Genomic DNA, 24,914 nt, shown 5'->3' with positions numbered 1-24,914 from the left:
GAACATATGACATGCAGTAAAGAGAGACAAAAAGGGTTGATACTGTAGATGCTAATTCAAAAAGCCTTTCTTTAAACTGGTCTTATAAAAGCGATGCGATGATGACACAGGCTTCTGAAAAGCAAATTGAAAGAAAGCTCCTCTCTTTATGCTTTTTAAAATGATAATTTGTGATATTCTGTCTCTTTCTCACTGTCAAAGAACCCCTTTAAAGACAAAAGACAGCTTCTAACAATTAGTGCTGCCGCAGTCAAAGCCTGATAGCGTATTCCTCCGTGCTCCGGGCCTCCACTGTCGTCCAAAATGTATTAAAGAGAAACCTGAATGAGCTGCACTGTTAGACTGGGTTGCACAATTCCGAATTACAATGGACACGGGGGCTATAGTTTGTCCTGAATCGATTCCACATTCAGCCAACAGAGTGATTTTTTTTAACTACGCGGGCTGTTTTCTTTGAGTTTTCTATGAGCGGGGCACATTTTAAATATCAATGCTGCAGTTGATCAAGTTCATTTTACGATGAGATGTCAAAACCGTGATGGCTCGTTGTAATTCTGCAGCACCGGGTTAGTTGCTGTGAGTGGATGTGGGAGCGTTTCTTCTTTGCTATGCCTGCACCTGCGCTCTTTATCCTCAGGTGTGCCAGAGCCCTCCATCTCTAGCAGCCTCCTCCCTTTCCTCATATTGCCTGTATTTTTTCATAATAACTAGCTATAGACGCTTCATCTCTGGAACAAAATACTAAAAAATAAAAACTGAATGTTTTTACTCACCAGGCACACAGAGATTGACTGAGCCAGTAAAGACTAGTAAGGACTATTTCAGCTCCTATAATCAGCCTACTGGTCATTATGCAAATTGTACACATACCAAAAACAAGTGAGCGAATTCATCTGAGACTCACAATCTTTGGAGATATTTATTTGCATCATCTCTCTTCAGCTTAATAAAATATATATATATGGAGAGAGAGTCTCCAGGTTTGCTCACAGTTGCCTGGTTTAAAGGAGGAAATTAGAAATTTAAATAGAAAAAATTAAATAAATGGCAGCTCAGGTTCCTGTTTTGTATATATGACACAAGAAATTTGAACTTGAACACTCTCAAAAAATGGATCCCTACTGACAGGTTTGCAAAGTTGCACTGCAAATAATCTGGGACTTGCCAAGATTTAAAATCTTATTTTTAGACACGATAGATAATTTGGCTTGTTTTAGAAGTTATTTCCTAATTTTTAGTCCTTGATTTTACAGCACAATCTTAAATTGAGCATTAAAAATCTTATTTCAAGATTTCTTATAAAGTAAAATTTACTTGCTGCATGGACAGATAATTTCACTAGTTTTAAGTCATTTTCTTCTCACATTTAGTGTTTATATCTTATATTTGGGCTGCGCTTTTTTGCAGTGTAAAGCTCTACAGTTTTACTAGAGCTGAACCCAGTTTTAGAGTTGAGAAATTCTGATTTATGTACATTTATACATTGGTATTATACTTGTTTTTTTTTAAAAAGGGTAAAACAACGGAGACATTGTCGGTTGACTTTCCAGGACTGTATTTCACAAACTAGTGAGCAACCCACCCTGAAGACACCACTGTTCTCTGCACCACTGCCTGCTCAGCTGGGATACACTCGACTGCATCATGTGCAGAGAGTTTTGTAAAGTTATGCTCTGTACAAAGATAAGAGTTTTCATATATGCTGATAGCGATAATATGCTGATAATATTGGCTAACTGATGAGCTTTACTTTTCTGCTACTTTTGAGTTTAAAACATTTTTTTTTGTTTTTTTACACCGCGATCTCACGTCATGAGAATCTGTAGTCATTTGACTCGACACATTGCTGTCTGTCAAGCGCTTGCTGCGTATGACGAAATGCAGAGAGGAAGAGGAAAGAGAGAAACGCCGCAGGATATAACCAGAAACTCTACTCACAATGTATCTGTGAGCAACACATGGGTCCCTACTGTCAGTCTGTCCGTAACCTCTAGGTCATCTAAGAGGGAAGGCTAGAGAGGAGATGCAACGGAAAGAGATGATCAGCACCTCGATGCACTCTCCCCGCTTCCCTCAGCTGTTCAAACAGCACGCTGAGGATTGCTGGAAAGATGGAAGAGAGACAACAGACAAACGGCGGAGGATGGAGTTAGTTAAGACACCGAGGCATCAAGGCTTAGGTCAGAGAAAAGTGAAGGCAATGACAGATAAATAGATAAAGCATGACAGGGAGATGGAAGGAGCGGCGTGCGCTGACGGAGTATTTTGGAGAGAGAGGGTTGGAGATGACTGAGGAAGGGTCATCTCTGACTGGTCGCATCAGGTTCGGATGATGCTTTCTGTGATCTGGGCTGATGCTCTATGGGTAGAGGATGACAAGCAGAGGGTCGAATGTCAGCCGTCATCTCGAAAAAATAAGGAGTTCATCTATTTTTCAAAGCACGAGGCATCAGCTCGGATGTGTTATTTTTCCCGTTCCTTTGTGACCAAATAGGCAGTCATTAGCAGTTCACGCACGCCGGTTTTGCAAGAATAGACAACAGTTTTGTTTGTATAAATGCAGCATAATCCCAAAAAATGTTGGGTTTGTACTGAAATCCTGAATGAGGGGCCGTACGTACAATGAATCCAGAGGTAGCTGGAAAATGAAGAGACCCTACTTCTTTAATTGAGTCCTTTGTGACACTAATATCAAAAAAAAAAGAAATGTGCAATGTTCTCTCAGCACAATCTGAGAGGAGTTCAATTGCAGTCACTTCACTACATTATATTTGATGTAGTTTAGGGGATCTAAATGAAGTGAGGCGACGTCTTTTACAGGCAGCAGCAGATAACCCACCGCTTCATTTGAAAAATTGTGCGACTTAATTTGATCCAATAAACTCCCCAGTGTTGTGAAGTATCATCCAGACCATAGAATTTGATGGAAAAAAAAAAAAAGGGAAAAAAATTAATAGATCTGAGAGTTGTAGCTGGAAAACTAATGATTGTCACACAGGAACGCGTGAATAGAATGACAATCCTATGACTTCCTCTTGGGGTTTCCTGGCACATTCTCAATTCAGCACCGGCTGCACTGTGTTTATATTGTAAATCAATCATTTCCTCACGCTGAAGTGAGCGGCTGGAATAACTCACACATTTTAGATTGTCTTGCAAATGCTCAGTTTTTCTGATCGGGACTTAACACCTCCTAACAGATATGTGGGTTTCATACTATTCATATCAAACTTTTTTGGGGGCGTCTGACAGCATTTAAAAACATAATGTGATTTTTTTTAACCTGAGATTTGATGTTTTTTTTCTTAAGTTACCCAAGATGCACAAAAGATGAAATTAAAAGTTGTGCTTTTTGGCCGCACTGTACTAGAAACTACCAATTATGGGTTAGATATTAGCTGTTATTTTACAGCATGCAAATCTGCTCTGGGCTGCAAGGTGGCGCAGTGGTTAGCAACGTTGCCTCACTGCAAGAAGGTCGCCGGTTAGGACACCTGGGATCTTTTTGCGTGGAGTCTCCATGTTCTCCGGCTTCCTCCCACACGGTCTAAAAACATGTTGAGGTTAATTGGTGATTCTAAATTGTCTGTAGGTGTGAATGTGAGTGTGCTTGGTTGTCTGTCTCTAAGTGTAGCCCTGCGATAGACTGGTGACCTGTCCAGGTGTCCCCTGCCTTCACCCTGAGTCAGCTGGAATAGACTCCACTCCCCGTGACCCCAGTGAGGATTAAGTGGTGTGTAGATGATGGATGGATGGAAATCTGCTCTGTTTGCACTGTTTGAAGTCTCAAGCCAGTGCTGTGTCTTCATCTCTGTCGTGGTTTTAGTAACTCTCTCTTTAATAACTGCGCCTGAAGAAGAGCCAATTTGGCTTGGAACATTTATCAGGTGATAAACTGCAAACTCTCAAGGAAGCATCCAGCAGTATGGCTCGGTGGTGGGAGGCAGGAGTTAAGCAATAAGGCCCAGGGCTCCTGACTAACTTTTTTCATTAGTTGCACTACCACGCCTTTAATTCTGGTGCACCAGCTCACTTTGTAGTGTATCGGTGGCCGCCTGTGTGGTGTTGTTAGGATGCTGTGACACACGATGGTCTCATGCATAAGAAATGATCACCATGCAACAAGCTGCCCTCTCCAGCGCCTCTCCCACAGGAGGACACTATAGAATTGCTGAGGATGTACATGGATGATGGGTGTGGAGGTAGCAGCAGGGACGGGCGGCGGGTTTATCACTGGACGCTCAGCGGTACATTCATGATTACTGGAGGCTGCTGGCCGTCCACTCCTACATGAAACAATCTGCTGACCTTTCCCCAAACCGAGAGTGACCTGACAAACCACATGATTCTGCTGATACAGATTATTGGCATCGAAAGTGTTTGGAACAAGTGAGTCACGTGGAATGGGATAACAGTGTGTAGCGCCGCAAGTTAGCAAGTAACAACAAACACCATTACCAGAATCTAACAACACCAGCAAAGTCTGTAAAGGACATTAAAACATAAAGAAAAGAAACACCTGGCAGAGCATTTAAAATAATACACAGAGTCAGATTGCTAAATATTTAGCAGCACTTGACAGATTTTTGGTTGGACTGAAATGGTCACTGTCACCTGTTCAAAGGCTGTTATCATTCTCATATAGACCAGTAGGGACCTCCTTCACCATCTAGTAGGAACCATTTAATGGAGCCGCATTGTCTGCACAAGTAATCATAGTAATAACGGTGGAGTCCCAGTTTTGCGCTTACAAAAGGAAATGTAAGTCCACGTTTGGAGGCTGAAGCGATTGTTGGAGCCATAAGTTGACTTTACCCTCCGGAGACTTCGAATTCCATCTCACGAACCAATACTGCAGTATTTATGTATATAACTTATTTTTTGACTTAAGTTTTGTTTCATCTTTTGCGTTCACTCGCTGTGTTTCACTCTGTTTACTCGTGTTTTCAGCCAGTATTTGGTCGCTGTTGGGTACCAAAACTACTTTGTTAGGTTTAGAAAAGAAATCATGGTATGGTTTATTCCAAAGCTTTCCAGGGTGTCGACTCCTCCAGAGAGTTTACCTGAACTTATTCGTTGCCTATGTTGTTGGAGTTACCGCGATCAGACTGGATAATAACGCATCTTCTGGTCTTCTAGAAGGTGGAGGAGGTCCCTACTGGCCCATATTTATTGGACTGATGAGCGATGATGATGATGACCATTGATGGGCTGATCGTGTCTGAATCGGGTCACTTTACGTCTTATTGCTACTCTGCCTTGTTAACACAGTCACGCGTGATATTTCATTGTGCGCTGACAGGATTGTGACCTTTTTAATGAGCTGTTATTGGATTAAGGCCGACGCTGGACTGCATCACACAGAAAAGTAATCAAATTACAGATCAGCTGTCAGTCGGATTAAGTTGTTTGAAAGGTCACTAAAAATGTTTTTATCTTCTCGGAGAATGTCTCCAAGTAGGACATGGAAGCAACAATATAGCCATTATTGCACACACAGTATTATGTGTAATGCTGGAGGCGTAAATTAGAGTATGGTGCTATTTAAATTTTCCAATTAAAAAGGACGATCGAAGTGTATGAAGACAATGCGCAACATTATAACGACGAAGTAAGCCAGCCCAAAGGCTCCTGAAACCGTGTCACAAATACATTTCTTATTTAGGTCAAACTGAGAATGAACTTGTGATAACTCATTTACAAACCGCAGACAAATATGCTCCAACAGCCTTGTCATGAGTTTAGCATTAAAACAAACATCATTATTGTTACCATGAAATGAAACCTCTCCTCAGCTCTCTGTAGAGAAACAGTTCGGACTTCCTGTTGGATGTACCTGCATCATGATGCGTAATCTCATTTTGAGATGTTTACTGTCTCAATAGGACAACACTCCAAAATAAATTTTGTCAAGAATTTTTAAAATAATTCATCTGTCTTCCAGTGAGCCAAATATATACACACTAATATCAATCATACAAATCGGGTGGAGAACAGGGCCTGCTTTTGTCTAGCAGATGTAGATTCCAGTTTGTCGAGTCAAATTCCCCTTTTTAACCCTTTATGGGGCAAATGACCATATTTGGTAGCTTCCTTCCACATGTCAGAAGCATGTGCACTTTGATTTAGGCCTCGTCCACACGTAGCAGGGTATCTCACAAGATATATTTCTACGACTTGGCCTGTCATCCACACGAAAACGCAGATTTACAGCATTAAAAACGATTCTTCCAAAAACCTCCGACCAAAGTGAAGATTTGCGAATCCTCCGTTTATGCGTGTGGACGTCAATAACTGGGTTTTTGGTTTCCAAACTTCACTGCGTGTGACAGAATATGTTCTTTACATCACATGCGCGACCTGTGTTTACATTTGGACGCCCTGAGAACTGTGTTGGCGTTGTCTCTGGTCCAGGCTCCACGTACAAGAACACAGGCAAAGGACGGCGTTAAGGACGGTTATTTTCCGCCACCTTGCCATTCCACGTCCGAGGCATGTTCTCCGTCAGAGACACCGATGCCGGTTTTGGGTCAGACTGGGACGCACTGCCAACTGGTGGGAGACCTTTGAAGTCGTGCTCCCGGAGGAACGGCGCGACAATTTCCGTATGTCCCGGTTGTCGCTCCTGTCGTTGAAGTTATTACATCCTCACGTAGAATATGAATGTGCCTAACAACACATTTATGTGGTGAGGTGTGGATGAATTCTTTTCTAAAAACAAGGTGGTGTGTACGTAAGGTTTTTTTTAGACGAAGGGAGCAGGATATTCGGTTTCACAAAAACCCTGCTACGTGTGGACGAGGCCTTAGTTTTTATATTAGTGCCAATATCACTACCTCTCTTAAATGTCTCTAAACAGATGTTCCAGGCTCTTTATAAACGCTTTGTTTCTGCTTTGCATTGAACTCCACTTTGGTTTATTTTACGAGATTAGCGCCAAAACCACTACCCCAAGAACAATGTGACTAAATGGACTTGCCGAGCACTTTCTAAATACTTCATTAGTGGTCGTGGTAGTATCACTACCTCAAAATAAAGTGTTTCTTCTTTTATTTATCATATATATACTTTTTTTTTGCTTAACTGTAGATGGACAAGTTCACATATATGGTAACTTTATTCATCTTGATTTGCGACATCAAGTCACAAAAGTAAAAGTATCTCAAAATATCCTTCAATGACACACGAGGGTTGTATTTCAAGGAGTGCCCGATAAAGGGTTAAACGTTTCTAAATTTTAGCTAAGGGGTCATTGATTGTGCATTTTCTCTAAGCACAGGCAATAAATTAGCGAAACATAAAATGGTCTCCGGCCTAACAGCAAGCCCCGCTGAGAGAAAGCCTGCTACTATAAAGAGGCCAAGCAAAACAGAACATGCGTGTGCTGTGCCAATCCAACGTACAGAATCCTTAATGTTTTAACCCGCTGCATCACTCGAAAACCCCTCAGCAGGATTGTAAAGATCAGCACCGAGATCACCGGGTGGGAACGGGAGACACTCAGCAGTATCCACAAGAATCAGAGTGAAGACAGCTTCGCAAATAGCCGGACACGCCACACGCACTTGAACACCTACTACAACTTTGTGCATCCTGAATACAGATGCCTCTCAGAGCCAGAAGGCCCACAAGTAGCTTTGTAGCAGCCTCCCACACCGACTGAACCCTTAAGCCCTCCTTGCACCTCCACAACTCCCCTTTGTGTATCATTATATTTGAGAATAATCAACCAGCACACGCTCATTTAGAGAACTGACAGATGACATTGAGTGTGGAAGTCTGTTCTTTCCCACTCATGAAACATGTAGAACATCTAACACACAGAGAACATAACATCCGTCTCTCCTGTCATGATTAACTGAGTAGAAAGACTCCAGTTTTTGTTTTAAACTGCATCCCTGTTGCTGCATTTACGCCTCGTCTCGACACCACATCGGCATTTTAGGGGCAAGTAAAATGGAGACTTTCTGGAATCTCTGCTGACCCTGTGTGGCTGTGTTTTAGTTTAGATGGGATGAAAAACAATGAGGCACTCTTGATTGGATCTTATCAGTCGCTGGACGACCTTTTCTGGGTCATCGTGTCCCTCTAACTGCTTGGACTGCAGTCTTTGCAACGAATGCACCATGTTGGTCATCATATTTCTGCGTTTCCCACCGGTTGAGAGGAGTGACCGAGAATGGCTCAAATGCATTGGTCGATGCTATAATTTACCAGTGTTCCCTAAATGCCTCACATGCTTCTGTAGGCGGCTGTGCACAGAGAAGCCTCTAGTCTCCTCTCAGGCCTCGTCCATATGTAGCAGGGTTTTTGTAAAACTGAATATCCTCCCCCCTCTGGCTAGAAAGAAACTACACCACCTCGTTTTTAGAAAAAGAATTTATCCACACCAAGCCGCATTAGTGCGATGTTAAGCACATTCATATTCTATGTGAGGATGTAAAAACTTCGACGACAGGAGCAACGACCGGGACATACGGAAATTGTCGCGCCGTTCCTCCGGGAGCACAATTTCCGTCTCAAAGTTCTCCCACCAGCTGGCAGTGCATCCTGGTCTGACCCAAAACTGGCGTCGGTGTCTCTGACAGAAAACATGCCTCAGACATGGAATGGACGGAAAATAATCATCCTTAACGTCGTCCTTCGCCTGTGTTCTTGTACGTGGAGCAGTATCTGGGCCTGGACCAGGGACAACGCCAACACAGTTCTGAGGGCGTCCACGCTGTTTCCAAATGTAAACACAGGTCGCGTATGTGATGTGAAGAACATATTTTGTTGCACGCAGTGACATTTCGACACCTAAAACCCGGTTATTCACGTCCACACGCGTTAATGGAGGATTCGCAGATCTTCACTTTGGTCGGAGGTTTTTGAAAGAATCGTTTTTAGTGCCGTGAATCTGCGTTTTCATGTGGATTAAAGAAAAATAGGAAAATATCTTGGTTTTGTGAGATACCCTGCTAAGTGTGGAGAAGGCCTCAGTCACTTTGAAAAAACTTTTCACTGATTTTGAACATATTTTTAGCTGACCTTGGTTAATTTTGAGCATTTTTAAAATTCATTTATTTATTTATTTTTGGAAAATTTGGTGATTTTGGTCGTTTTTGTCATGTTGGACGGGTTTAAGTTTATTTATGTGACTAAAAATGAGTTTAAAAAGAATGAAATAATGCATTTTAACATCAGATTTATCCACGTTGAAACTCAGTGATTTTACCTGTATGGATGGGCCAGATGCAGAAACACAGATAGACTTATTAAAAGTCATTCACACTGACTGGTATAACTAATAAAACTCTTTAGTAGCACTTGACAGATTTTTGTTCGCTTGCAGAACCTTTTACAACCGGTTGGTAGAGCTTAACAGGAAAGACTGGCTAACAGAGCAGTATGGAGTCACTGCATCCAGCTGTGGTCTGACATATAACTCCCTGTACAACTACAGACTGATGAGAATCAATTATTTTTTAGCTGTTAGTACCTGGATCATTTTCCCTTTACTTTATCTAGTTCCCATATTTCCAATTTCTATTATAAGCTTCGTATCTCGATGACAGATTTGATGAATTTTCTCATTTCAGTCACAAAAGTCCATTAGCATATTTCTGAAAATTTCAAACTACGACTTTTAATGTTTGTGTTTTATTGCACCTCCATTATTTCCCTCCGAGTCCCTTTGCCTAATGCGTTTTCACAACTCTGCATTAGTCTCTTACAAAGCGACAAAGGCCCTGACAAACTCTGCTTCATTACCTTCAAGATTGTTCTAATATATCGGGCTGTTTATTCTCTTAACCCTGGGGTGTTTGCGTGGAACAAGGGAAGCAGTGAACTGTGGTAATTGTAATCATCTTAGAAGTTGCAAATGGAGCAACAACAATCAAAACATTTTCTGGCTCCTGTTTGCTTTTCAGGTTTCCCCTTTTGCCACAATATGCTGACAGTGAACATACATCACGATGCATTTACATAAGATGAAAAAAAAGAAAGGCATTCAGTGTAAACTTACCCATAATTCCTTGAGGGGTTTTTTTGTTTTTTTGTTTTGACATCCACCTCAGGTCTCGTAGCTGCGAGCGCCGCTGATCGTTGACGGGACAAACACACACCAGCTGCTACTTGTATCTGTACAGCATTTTTAGTCTTCAACTCGCCTCAACTCACAGTTTCCATAGTAACGGGCTGGGAGGAATTGAAGACTGAAAATGACATACAGGACATTCGGTGTCCCTCTCCTCCGCTCGCGCTCTCTGTCTCCGGCTGCCGCGAGGTCGACGACGTGTGGGCTGAAACGTCCCTGTAAGGTCGCTTAGCGGCGCCTCGGCCCAACAGGAGAACAACCTCTGGATGAAAGCAACATCTGGAACCTGCGAGTTCTCTTTCTGCTTGCTCCAAAAACTCTGTGAGGAAACTTCAAAGTATGACTCTTTGGAAACAGCGATAAGATTCACTCCCCCAAATATCCAGCACTGTATATAACTCTGTGTATAGCACATGAAATCCTTCTGACCGAGTCTGAAGGGAACATTTTCTAAAGCCTTACACAGCATTTTTGCGCTTCACTTAATAGACCGGAATGAGATGATAACGATTACATTGGGGAAAAAGTTTTTATCAGCCTGCCCCAGTGGTTATCTTGTGTTGTGTTTTTTTTTTTTTTCCTCTCACCATGATGAACTGTGTTTGAGAAAGGAACAAAACATCTTAAATCTCGAGTCCAAATGTATTATTTTGTACAGTTCCTTGAGAGAGAGAGGGGCTTGATAAGGAAGTACAGCGAACAAAGTAAAGCAGAGCTCTGAAGCGTTGGGCCACTATGCGTTCAAAATCCTAAATCAAAGCAACATCTGGTGAACGTCTTGATAAGGCGTCAGAGTGATGCTGTCATCTGTCAACCAAGGACAAACGTTTCCTGCAGTGCTTTGCTTTGGATCTGCGTTATTAATCATTTTATTACAGGCTTCAAACTCTTTGAATCTCATTTAGGAAGCCCATAAATTCCCAACAAACGACGCTGGTCTCCTTCAGTGTGGAGTGGCAGCTGGGAGGCGTGTCACACCTGAACAGCTGAGCACACCTCTGGGTAAATGTGGCCTTAACCTGCTCTTGCAGCAGGTAGGAATGATCATCTCTGAGCGGAAGTTTTCAACAAACCTCTTATTTTCAAGCCAGTGGATTCGTTTCAAACTTCTGTGACTGTCTTCAGGTTCATGCACATCCCCTGTTTTCCACCGGCAGTGCTGCAAAACTCCACCGCAAACCCACGACGGCATCCTGCAGTAGAGTTCAGAATCCAATTTGTGCTTAAAAGTTGTGGTGTATGTTGCAGCATAAGGTAGCTGGCAGGTAGTGCTTATTTATGCTGATGCTGCCTTCACGTCCCATAGGATGTCCTGTAAATACTATCTGTTGACAGGGAGGAACGTTTGTGTCAACCTGCTTGTGAAATCTGCAGATTTCTGCAGCTGCTGTTATCACGCGCACACCTGGGAAAGTTCTTGTATAAACATGAGCAAAAAGCATTTAGCGGCTTTATGTTCAGAGGGTGGTGAGTCATTGTAGGAGCCGCCGTAGTGACTTTGTGTTGGGTTTAATATTCAGAAATGACTGCGAATGTTTGTGGAGACGGGTGTTTCAGTGCCTCGGTACCAAAGCAAAACAAACCTGAATATAACACAAAGGCAGAAAGCAAAGTGAGCAAACAAGAGGGTCGGATTAATCCGCAAAGGGATCCAGGGACAAATATGAGCTGTGGGTCCCTATTGATCTCCTGCCCTCTGCTGCACACACTGTGTGTACCTACGTTATTAATTAGTGATTAGTCTGAGGCAAGTCAATGAGGCCCATTTTTGGGAAAATGCACCGAACAGGTCGTGCATAAATAAACGATTTAGTGTGATGAATGTATTGCTGTTAGTAATTTAACTGACTGAAGACCTGTGAAAGATTATTTTAACCTTTTGCTTCTCACATTTGCTTTAATTTTTCTTTTCATAAACTATGTATGTTCAAAATTATATCTGTGAAATTTGACATTGATGTATCAAGAGACACCCATCGACCCACTTTTAACACTTTTTTTTTTTTGCACAATTTAAATGTTTAAGCAACAATATCTCAGGAATGTTTGATGGTAAAAGCCTTAAATTTATACTGTGGTTGTGCCGTTGATTTAGGGTCTGCAATGTTGGACAAGTAGATAAATAGATAAAAAAGAAATGAAGCCGTCATGAAAAACCCCATCTTTAAGCACTTATTAACAAAGAAACGTATAAAGCAGCAGTGATTTTTGATCCATTTGTAGCTCCATGTCACTATAAAACAAAACAAAACATACAGAATAGTTTTGAAAATAGAATACTTGGTCACAAAAATGAAAATATTCAGTTATTTTTCTTCAAACTCTTTAACCGGACTGAGCAGGTATGACAAGTCGTATCACAGAAACCTAAATATTTTTAGATTTTTTCACTTTTGTCGGCATGGAGCTTGGTTCGGAGGAGACTGGTCGTGTAGTTTTGAGTCATTTCACTGCTTTCGGTCTTTAAGATGATATCAGCACAACATAGCCATGACCGATTTATTTAAAAAAAAACAATTATAAAGCCATTTTATTGTATTTGACCGGAGGTAAAACTGCAATGCTTGTTTTTACTTCAGTTGTTTAAAGGACTTTTAAAGGACGCAGCTGTTTCAGAATTCACTGCAACTGAACTGCACGTTTAAAGCTTGACAGGAGCACAAATGATTTTAACACAATCAGCCACAATAATCGAGCAAATGAGGCCAAGTTAAAAGTAACTGGAATGATCCATTAAACAGTACTAGACCTCTAATCGAATCCTTTCGGGGCAAAATTGCATCAGTATTCCTGCTGGTTAGGCAATGTGGGTCAGTAAATGTGATTTAAATTCACCAAAGACTTTTTGCTGGAAATGGCCTAATCTAATTTTCAGCAAGGAGAATCTCGGATCCATTTCAGGCATTGTAGTACGCGCCGAGCTCCATCTTGGCTGAGCCTGAAATAAAAACGCTGCACCTGAATGATTCAACAAAAATGTGCTTGTGTTCCTGTGGAATTCATCAGGCAACACAAACAAGTTGCGTGGCCGGCGCAAGGTCTGCTGTGATTAATTATTTGAATGCAAAGGCTTTGTGTCCCCGTAATCAATAATGGAGTGTGTACGTACAGCTAGTTGATAATCAGATGCGGCTCTCCACATGTTGGCCACTAGAGGCACAACACGAGGAGCGACTGATGGAACACGTCTGATGTTGGAGTTCACGTCCCAACCCTGGCTGCCGCTCGGCTTTCATCCTGTCTCCCGTCTCTCTGGCCCTCCAGCCATAAAAGCACAAGCGCTGCCTCCACTGACAGTAAAAAACTTTGTCTCTTCAACTTATGACAGATGTATAGATGTGTGTTTTCCTCCGACCACAAATGTAAAGGCCCTGAAAACTCAGTTTCTCAGCCAACTTCTTATTATAAGTAATAGGATTCTAGATGAAAGCACAGTTTTAGCAAAGTAAGAGAAAGAAATGGTTGTTTTCCATTTTTCCTTTTGCAGTCGAGTTTAAAGTTGGGATGACTCCATCAGAGCAAAGTGCATATATTCACACGCCGCTGATAACTGACAGCTGCAGCGGTGTTTGGTTCCTGTCAATCAAAATCGGATGAAGTTACGTCAGGAACAGTTCAGTAAACCTTCGATAATAACACTTGTACGGTGATGTTTTTAGCCTCGAAGGGTGCAATTATTATTTTCCCAATTATTTTGCTAATTATTGGATCATTTTGAGCCTTTTTTAGCAGATGCTTAGCTTCGAGGAGACATAATAGATGTCTATGAAATGTAAGCAGGTTAGCTTAGCTCAGCACAAAGAGGAAACAGCTCGCCTGGGTTTGTCTGAAGATCCACCTACCAGCGTCTCTGAAGCTCATCGATCTGCATGTTGTTGCATTTCAGTAAAACAGTGAATTCAGAAAAGGCGTTTGCTTTAATGTTACGCACATGGAATTAAATCAAGCCGCTATCAATCATGACAGCGTTTCTATCATCCAGTGGCATCCATAACGGACACTTCAGTGCTTTTTCTGTGAGTTCCCCAGCGATACCAGGACGTCTTTTTCAGCTAAATAACAACATGTCAGATGGGATCAGACTCGGGTTTAAAACAGGTAGGGAAAGGGTGTATTTTAACCCAAACAATGACAGTTACCTAAATGCTACCATGCAGTGTTGGTGTCTAAACTTAACCAAACAGTGACTGAGAATATAACTGAAGTCTAAAAACTACGGTGCCACACTGGACGCCAACTGGTTGAAGGTCCTGTGTCAGGTCCTAACTAACTAATGTGGCCTCCTGCTATGACTGTTTCTTTCAAGAAGTCATTGAGAATGCAGTTTATGTCTACGGGAAGATCACTTTATGGAGACAGAGTTGTATGTTGAACAAATTTAAGAGTCACATTGATCTTCTTATCTGCCACCAGAAAGTGAACAAACATATTTTCCTTCTCTTTCTTTGTGTCATAGAGAAACAGATGATTGATTTGAAGCAAAGTTCTCAAATATGAATATTATGCATATTAAGCGTTGCATATCAAGGGATGGGGGAAAAAAAAAAAGAAAAATCACAGTTTTGTGTTCAGCAATTCAGATTTGTGATAATCCTACCGTGAAATGAAGAGCGCTAAGAGGGGCACGTGACACAGGCTCATGCTGATGGGTTTAATTTAGTTCCTCACAGGCAACTTAATTAATTAAAGCAGAAGCACAAATAAAACATGATAGTAGTCCCAGGCCACTTACAACACTAACCCCCAAATAAGAGCCTCCCCATTAAAGATAATAACACCCACAGTGATTTGTCTTCGGCGAGCACGGGGCCAAGAATAATTGAGACCCACTGTGAGTTTAATTATTAGCACCCCGGACCATGGGTGCCTTCATGACATTGCAAACACCCCCTCTGGTGTGACAAGCAGTAAGTAAGTAGAGGGAATTAGTTAGAATCACATGAAAGGCTTCGGTTACAAAATATATTAGATTAGTTCAGCGTGACCTGAGGTACGCTGAAATTACAAGACCAAGCAGTCGGACCGCGGCGGCGACTCCTCCTAATGCCGATTAGTTGGCTGATTGTTCTCTAGGCACTTACCAAATCTGTTTTTTCTTCAAATCTGTAACAAATAGCCGGATTCAGACATGAAAAATCACCTCCGTATTCACCGTCCACACACAGGTACATCACTTAGATTATTCAGTGTCAAGAAGGCACTGGGGGAAAAAAACCAAAACCCCTGACACGAATACAAAACAATGACTCATTTCCATTATATCAAACCACCTTGAAAACAATGACTGGCCTCAGTGGGCAGGACGACCTCCGCCTGCCACTCGGTGACAGCCGAAGACAAAAGGCACTGACCCCAGCCACAGTCCTCCCTCCCCCCCTCGCTCACCTGTTTATTCATGAAGACGTAGATGACCGGGTTGATGACCGTGCTGGTTTTGGCCAGGACCGAGGGGATGATGCTGGCCTCGGGCGTGACCAGGCCCGGCGGTCCGAAGGTGGCCAGCAGGGCCATGGTGCCGTAGGGCAGCCAGCACAAAAGGTAGCAGATCACCATGATCACCACCATGAATAAGACTCGCTGCTCACGCCTCCTGCTCATCGACGCATTGATCCCGCTCACCTGGAGACAGCGAGGAGGGGGGACAAGAGAAAGAGGAGTCAGGCGGTAATGAGCTGGCAGTCTGACGACACACTGCAATCAGGTTTTCAGCATCAAATCTTCTGTTTAAAATAGAGGACTGTGCTGCATCTGGACATTTTTTGGGTTTTTTTGTGATTTTCTGTAATAATTTTAAGCCAGACATTTTAGGGAAACTTGCTTATCTGCATTCTTGAGGAGAGTTACATTCAAGGATCAATCCTATCACCATGTCTGTTTCTTAGATACGAGGTGTGTCACAAAAGATATATTTCAAACCACCAACTACGAGTTTTCCCCTTCAGACGATCAACCAGCACGTCTACAAACAGATCCTGCAGCGTTTGCTTCGTTCAGAGAAGAGGCCAGAGTTGTGGCAGGACCAGTGGTGGCTGCTTCACCATGACAACCTGCTCACAACGCCCTGAGCATCCCACAGTTCCTGGCTGAGAAGAACATCTCCGTGCTGGAGCAACCTCCCTACTCAGCCCACCTGCTCTGTGGGATTGTTTCCTCTTCCCCAAGCTCAAGGGGGTCATCAAGGGGACCCATTATGAAGACGTGGACGACATCAAGATGCGGAGGATCCCAGAAGAATCCTTCCAGGAGTGCATGACGGCGTGGCACAGAAGACTGGGGAGGTGTGTTAGACTCCAGGGGGATTACTTGGAAGGGGAAAACTTGTAGTTTGTAGTTTGGATTTGAAATATATCTTTTGTGAGACCAGTCCTGAAACATTTCTGACACACCTGGTATAACTACAACCAGCAGCCATTTAGCTAAACTCAACACAAAGACTAGAAAGTGCTGAAGTGACTCTGTCCAAAGGAAACTAAATATGAATACCAGCTCCTCTGAAGCGCTCTAATCAACACATTCTATCTTCTTTGTTTTGGCTTAGTTGTTAAAACAGCATTTCACAGCTTTACAGGGGGTTGTGTAGCAGCTAGCCTCGGCTGACAGCGAGTCAGCGGTCTGGCAAACAAAGGTCGTCGACACTGTTTTACCTCCAAACAGAACGAATGCCCCTGTTTCCGATTTTTACTCTAAACTAAGACGACTCACTGCAAAAACAGCAAAGTTGTAAAAATGTTCAACCATTCCTGTAAAGCTCCTCTTTGAACATCAATTAAACCTCTAAAAATGTTTTGTTGTTGTCGTCTAGATTTAACAATGTTCACAATGAAAATAATCCATTCCTGCCTTTAAATGACACACATGTAACTCTACACTGCTGCCACACTGTGCTGATATATGACGTCCCTCTCTCTCCATTCACACCTCCTCTGTCACTGCAGCTGGAGCACACCAGCTCACCTACGACTCCTCAAACACTGTAAAACCACTCTGTTACACAAGGGCAATTCAGCAGACTGTTATGATGTTGTTCAACGTATAAAAAAAACCACACTGTGGATTTGCTAACAAGGAAAAAAGCTTGATTTTCACCAGAGGAGGCTTTTAACAGCTAAGATGTAGAAACGTTACAACAACACAGGTAGCATCATTCCCCGTCAGCTTTTTTTTTTCTCTGTTTATGCCAATTGGTAGTGAACATGTATGGTTTTTGTTTGATGCATTATTTAGTTTTGTACTTAACCTCACCAATAACAGTTTTGTTCAGACAGGAGGAATGTTTCCTAGTCTGAGGGTGCAGCTGTAGCTTTATCAACAGGAGAGCTGCCGGTGCTCTGGCCAGGACTAACCTCCCTGCCATCATCAAGTGGAGTGCATTAAATAAAAATACAGAGATATTATAGCCTGACTTCCAGACATTTGAGGTTGATGTGTGTCCATGTTTGGTTTTGTACGGTTTAACACATATCGAGAGGCTTTTAGGGTGGCAAGTTGGACCCTTCTGACATTCACACAATGAAACAGAGAGCAGCCCAGAGGAGAGAACTGTGAATGATAGCAAAATGTTGTCCAGACTCTTCGACTGAAATGAAATGAGCTCAGCACACATGAATTAGGTAAAAGCATAGGGACGTCCTGAATGAGGCTGCTGACAGGAATCTTTAACTAATCTGCCCAGTTCTTTGTGTCCCGCAAATACAGGAAGATTAAACATGATCACAGCCGCCAGGAACATTAACTTGCTTTATCTCAGCTTAATTTAACAAGTGTTTGCTGGCCTGAGGTCAGTAAGACTGATGGAAGTCTCTATCACGGCGCTCCTTTACAGCCAAACCCCCACAATGCCCTTTGCTTGCAAACAGTGACCACATCTTTAGGATTAGGAGGATGGTGATGCAGCAAGAAACTACAGTTAATGCACAATACATGCATTGTTTTTAAAAAAATGTGTAGCTGTTTTGCTGCCTGGTGGCCACATGTGTGCTGCTGCCACTCATTTCTACTGCCATCGATGTACACATACGAGCGAATGTCAAGATGTTTTTTTTATTATTTCATTTTTTAAGAGAGGTTGTTGCATTCTAAGAAACTGACTGAAGGATGCAGCAGAGGATGTAAACATTAAGAAAACAGCGTCGTGGCTCCAGTGATCAGTCTCATAACGGCTAATCATGAAGAACAATTTGTGTTGCTGCGTCTCGTTGGCTGCTGCCTCCTTCCTTGGCTGCTCCATATTTGCTTTCATTTTCATTACAACTACTCCTGCTCTCCCTGCTACATCCACAGCATATCCAGTGTTTTTATTCACGCTGAAAGGATTTAAACAATACAGTGAAGTGTGATTAGCTGCTCCTCTCCTGCATTATTCAGTCGGCATTACACTGACCAGGCTGTACGCTGCTCCGCTGTCACTCACGCTCCGGCATTTGCATTCATATACGCCTCAGTATAGAACTCCGCTTCCACCCGACAGGTGTGTATGTATTTCTGCCACAATTTGGCACGGAGAAAATAAATGCTTTCCCTTTGCGGCCGACTAATCAAACCGAGCCAGTGATTGACAGCCTCTTTACATTTTCCTTATTTACCCCCAAGAGGCTTCCACAACTCTGTAAAGGGGGAACAAGTGTTCATAGAAGCATGTTTAGACCCTTTTCTTTCAAACTGTCTTAGTTTAGACTCACTCAGGCAAACTGTGTTTCGGTTTGTCAGCAGCTTTTGTCCTTGTTTAAAACACTTTGTCCATAATTTCAGAAAGAAATAAACAAAAATAAATTCTCATTTTTAGCTGACAGCTGTCAAAAGGATTGGCGCTAACTGTCGGGATGCACGACATCGGATTTCTGCGACTGTGCCGATATTTCACGACTTGTTTTGGTCGCTTGCCAATACTGATATATTCTCATATTTTTCCACCTAATTGCAGAGAACATTAGGCCTCTCCTGTGGTGGAGTTAGCATATTGTTATGCCTACTTTTACTGTGAATGCCCACTGGCTGATGATGACTGGCAGCTTCGCTAGTTTACCGGAGCAGCTTTGCTCGGCAAATGCGCTCATCAGTAGCTTTTAACTGTTACTCGTGACGTGTAACCAATCAGATAGTGCTGTGGGTGGGACTAGAGTTACTACAGAGAGAGAGAAGTGGCTGCATTAAAGCCAAAGCAATGAACAGTTGTAACTCGATAATACAACCCATAACAATCCGAAAACCTTGCCATCCGACAGGTTTTTAGGAAAAACAAACGGAACCCAAACAAAACAGCCTTAGCATACCGACAGCCTTGGATTCCGACTCCGACATGACGTTTTATGGCACAAATAAGGATAACGGCGTATTATCTGACTGAACAATCCGACAGATTTACTTACCTTTGATGTCAACCGACAGGTCCGTGCACAAGCGCACTGGTCAGTTAGGCGTGAAATCCAGCGATGCGTAGTGTTCTAACAATACACTAGTTATTATAACAACTATAAACAATAAATACTAACATCTAATGAGCCTTCCAGCATCAAGCCCTCCTCAACCTCCGTCTTGACAATCCGACAGCCTTGCTATCCGACATAAAAGAAGGTTTTACATTTAGTGTCGGATTATCGAGTCATGACTGTATTTATAAAAAATCAAAAATAACTATACCAAGAATCTGTAAAACGCCGAATGTTGTCCCCAATAAACAGCCAGGCCGATGATCGGTGTGGTCCTAGTCTGGCTTGAAAGCATCCAGTCTAAAGTAGAAAAACCAAATACTAGAAGAGCTTTAGACTGTTGCGACAGTTTCTATTAACTTCTTTGGAGAGAGTTTCCTTCAGTGTGTTCAGTGCCATCGGTATAAATCTTCCCTGAAACGTCGTGTGAGCTGTCCTAAGGTGCACACACTCTTGGTGTTTTTACCTGCCTTGCCGTGTTGAATCAAAAGTTTGCGGCATTCATCTTTGTTTAACCAAAAGGTCGCCTGTCATTTCCGCTCAGGAAAGTTTCCGTTTTACCTCCAGCTTGGCTCCGGTCCCACCTCGTAGACTTTCTCCCTTTGTCAGCTCTCGGGAATAGGTGGCTAATAGCTTCAATCTTGGCTCTGATTAAATAAATGAAGTGCCAGAGATCACAGACAAATTGGGGAAATAAAGAGTAAGTGCTGAATGATTGCAATCAAAGACTCGGTGGCTGGTGAAAGAAGCTAGCTTACTAATTGACTGGCCTTACAGAGGAACCGTTTCATATGCTAAACAGCAAACCCCGACGCCGTGCAATTAATATTTATGTGTTGTGGCCGCGTGACGGCACAAATCGTTACAGCCGTTTGTCAAAACGTCCGCTAACGACTACAAGCTTGGTAATGAGCGTCAGAATAACAGTAGGCTTTTGATGATGGACAACATGATGTTGCACTAAGCAGGCAGCCGCTGAACTGAGAACAGCAGCTCCTTTCTTTTTTAGCTCAGCGTCGTGACAGTTTGAAATAGAGTTGTAGATTATGGGCACCGGTCCAGTGCGGCATTGATACTCACAAAAGTGTGGATGGAAGAGTAGGAAGAAATTTGTCAAGAGGAGTTTGACGGGAAGTGCTTGTCAAGTGAGACTATCTTCACAGCCTCTGCCGACTTAATTAAATATCCGATGGCTAATTTTCCTCCGCCACGACAGAAGGAGCATTGTCTCCTCTTGAGTTCCTGTCGGTCCTGTCACTTACTCAGACGGATCATCTGGCCAGTGTGCTGCCATGTTGAAATTAGTTTTCTAACCAAACTACAAGGAACTGCCTGCTGCGTGAAATGTTGTGACTTTCATCACGTGTGTGCTTGGAATCGGTTTGTGCTTGTTTGTGGTTTGCTGGTTCCTGTTCCTATCAAACACACGAGTGCATTGAAATTCAAATTGCAACCTTGCAGTATTTACACGTGCACATACGACCGCTCGGCCTCTTTTATAGGCAGCCTATGGTAATGTTCTTCTGATGAATTACCTGTTATGTCCGCGCAAATGATAACAGAGAAGAAATGGTGACATTGCTGCAGCGTTACAATGCTCCTCACAGTGCCGATGCGGACTGTTGTTTGCATTTAAAGCGCCCGTACTATTGTTAAGACATTTCTATATTTTTTAATAGATTTTCTTAACAATGGATGAGATGACTGCTTACATCTCAGTAGGTTGTAATAGAAGAAGAACAGCTTGCAAGTTGGAGACCCTGTGAATTAATATGTCGGAAATGAATCTAGATATTTAAAAAGAAATAAAAATGTCCACTGCAGCAACATTTGCTGTGGTTTTCGTAGCTACATCTTCTAGGTGCCTTACAAAAAAAACACAATATAATTTCTTTATGATGTTAGAAAAAGTAGAGCAGCAAAGCTAGGTCACGTTTAACAACAGGAAGTTTGGATCCTAACTGAAATGTTGACCCTGAAATGGTTCAAAATGTATATTCATACGATGGACCACAGATTGATAATTGTGAGCCTGCTGGGTGTGGCAGAGGCCAGGAACCGACGAAATAACAACCATCAGAACGGTAAAGTTTGCTGTAACATATCAGGACATAACACAACTAGTCTGAGGGAGGTGGAGGAGAACTGACTTATTTAGAAGACTTGCAGTGCACAGTTTGTATTTACGTCAAGCTAAACCTCTCTAAGCATTGCTTCCTCGAGCACAGAAGCTGATTGTGGAACTCTGCGGGAACCGGCTTAGACATCCCATCTGAAACTACGTCATATCTCTGGGAACATTATCCAAACAAGTGCTGCACCCGACCACGCTTTAAAATAAAGATGCAGCTGTGAAGTCAGATCACCTGCACTCAACCGGCCCAGACATGGAAGTAGCTCTAAGAGTTGACGGATGTCCTGACTGACTGGAAGAACGTGCATTAACTTTTCCTAGAAAGTATAGATCTAATGAAAGTCGCTCTTTCACTGGAACCTCAAGTACTGCAGTTCTACTTTGATATGTTTGTTAAAAGCCTCTTTACATCCTGATAGCAATCAATAAGTCAAGCGTAGTGATAAAATGTCTGTGTCATCTAGGTCGTGGATATTCTCGTAGATTAATCGTAGCAGCTTGAGTTCCTTGAAGACGTTTCACCTCTCATCCAAGAGGCTTCATCAGCTCTGACTGACTAGTTGGGAGTTCCAGATATCCTTAAGGAGCCAATTAACACCTGAGTTTTAGTTTCAATTGGGGGTTTGTTGCTCCTCCCCCTCGTTATGCGAGTCGTTAGCACTCCCCCTGCCACAGTGGAGTTCGTTAAGGTCTCATGTAGCAAGGTGTGAATGTGGTTTCATCTTCCTGGGGAGAGATCTTAGGACTGAGCTGTAAACAGATGAGAGGTGATGCCTCAGACCTCCACCTCTGTTGAGGGATGGTCTTTCCAGTTTGACATAGATGGCTTCTTTCACTCCTCTCTCAAACCATCCCTGGCAAACATCTGTACATTACTGCCTTCAAATGAGTGTCCTTCGTCCTTAAGATGCAGGTGAACTGCTGCGTCCGGTCCTGAGGAGTAGCGCTAAAAATACAACAATGTGTTGTCTGTGGAAGTGACGGGCCTGCCAGTCGTTTCATTTAGTCCACAGTGGATGATTGGATGACCTACCTGCCTGTCTGCATTCACTGTACATCACCAGAGACTTCCACAAACACAACAATACACACATTTTACACTTCCACCTACACTCGTAACATACTGCTCTGCTAAACGTCAGATAATCGGGTCTGTACTTGTGCGCCCATAAATGATTGTTAAAAAACAACAGACAAATATGCCTAAAGTAATAACAAGTGCTGTTTTTCTGTGGATCCTGTGAGTATTTCTCAGCCACTGCAGATGATTTATGTGAACCGCCACCGCTGCTGCTGTTTTACGCTGAATGAGGCAGCTGCCCATTCACTCCAATGAAAGCTGCTCACTCGGCAAGTAAAGCTTCAATCACTTTCCAACTTGCGTTCTCTGCTGGCCTGCGTGATTGACGTGAAAATAATATCTTCTAAATGTGCGTATCGATCGGCGTTACAGCTGTTTCTCTTGTACCGACGCCCCGGCGCGTCATACGCCCCGCAATCAGGCCGACATCAGCCTCGAACTTCTCGGATTCTTCTCTCTCCGGTGCGTCCTGAGCGATGAGAGACGGTTTTCTTTTTGATTAGAAAAGACACACATCCTGAATTATTAGAAAGCGTTGACGCCGGCGCGGCAGCAACCAGCAGCTCAGAAACTGCTGCATGTGTGCAAACCGCTGAGTACAAAAACTCAGAAATCAAGAAACTCAAAAATTCATGCGTAGAAGATGGACTTGACGGACTGTGAAGGTCGAGGAAAACAGCAGCGGGATGCACTGCAAGTCAGGCAACGGAAAAGAAGTGCGACGTGGAAATCAGAAACAAAAAAACGTGATGCAACTCGGTCGAAGCGCACAAATCCCCCTTGAATATCAGCGGATGTTAGCGGCTTCACGCTTACTGTACGCCGCTGCCTTCATCAGGCCACCTGAAGAGGAAAAGATGTGTCTGACAGTGATTTCGCTTCTTTGTGCTCGCCTAATTGCCTGCACGGCTGTGTGTTCTCCGCCGCACAGACGTTTCGCTCTTCCCAGATGTCACCGAAGTTGACATTAAGAACCTGCTCTCAATACGTGTCAGCCGTAGTGTCCCTCTGTGGGGAAAAGGCAGTCACTCCGCGGTCTTGTGCTGTCACACTTACATCCGCTATAGAAACATCCTGTCTGTAGGCAAAAGCCATCTATTCTAATCACAGCATGTCACATGTAAGAAGATGAATAATAGCGCGTGAAGCGAAGGCGACAGATAAACTGGATTGTGCGCCGCGACGCCGGCGACAGTTTGACAGTTACACTCCACTGTAGGCATTTAGCCGCTCGTGCTTCATGTTCAGAGGAGGATCTTACAACCAGCGAGAATGTGCTCCTGCTAAGCCTTTAATAGGAACCGAGCATGAAACACATGAAGTGAGCACGTAATGAGGCACGCAATGTACTTTCTGAAGAGGTTTGGAAGGAAAAGTAGTTCTTCCTCCGAGAGAGAAGGTCATCCTACGCTGGAGAGACAAAAGAAATGATCACCAGGTTGTCTCAGAGCAGCTCCAATCATTAGCTCAAGTTGGAAATAGTGCAGCTACATGCATTACTTGGGGGAGTCACGGTGGAGCGTAAGCTGATATTTCTGCAGCCTAGTTTATAGTGTTCAGGGTGGGGGCGATGATTAAAGTTTGAGCTGGGCAGAGCCTGGGTATGGACAGATCAGATGTGATGGATTTTAGGGAGAGAGAACCCTCATACCCAGGATGTGACTTCAGTTGAGGCTTTGTATGACAGTTGCTTGTCTGGAAACAAGTCAGGACTCCAGCAGGTTCGAGGCAGGAGTCGTTATGGTGTTGTCAGTGGTGATGGAAAAGTCTCGTGGAAGGTGGAAAGCGCAGCACAGTCTTAACGTCCGCCCTATCCATTTTTTAGTATTAGTTTTCAAGGAGAATATTCCACAAACCGCTGCTGGCATGTTTGGTCGTCTGTGTTCACTGAATCACACGTTGAGCTTTGAATGATTTGCAGCCAGAAACCTTCGCTAAGTTGGTCGGAGCGACACACATTCATCATAATGTTTGTTTCCTGTGTTTAAGACACATGAAGAAAAAAGATGTTGAACGTTGGTTCTAATTTGCAAGACGAGACAGAAAACTAGCAAGAAGGAGCGTCATCACTCAACGGGAGTGCACAGTTGTCTCCGCTCGCTCGTAAAGTTTGCTTTATGGACCAGGCACGGGGACAGACCGGGTCACCAAAAAAAGCATTTTTCATTGGAAAATATGGCCTCTAAAGCCGAT

The 24,914-nt window shown here is 43.0% G+C and overlaps 1 protein-coding gene across 1 annotated transcript in view; it reads right to left on the bottom strand.

The window, feature by feature from the left end:
* The window catches only part of tmtopsa (teleost multiple tissue opsin a), a 72,375-nt gene that overhangs the window by 5,223 nt on the left and 42,238 nt on the right, over positions 1-24,914 (bottom strand). The window contains exon 3 of the mRNA XM_008277659.1: positions 15,467-15,700. Coding sequence (XP_008275881.1) covers positions 15,467-15,700 — 234 coding nt within the window. The remainder of the gene's footprint in view (positions 1-15,466; positions 15,701-24,914) is intronic.

This window comes from Stegastes partitus, unplaced genomic scaffold (genome assembly GCF_000690725.1).
Source record: "Stegastes partitus isolate 25-593 unplaced genomic scaffold, Stegastes_partitus-1.0.2 Scaffold105, whole genome shotgun sequence".
NCBI lineage: Eukaryota > Metazoa > Chordata > Actinopteri > Pomacentridae > Stegastes > Stegastes partitus.
Note: the sequence above shows the minus strand (reverse complement) of the source record. Positions and strands in the feature narration are given on the sequence as shown.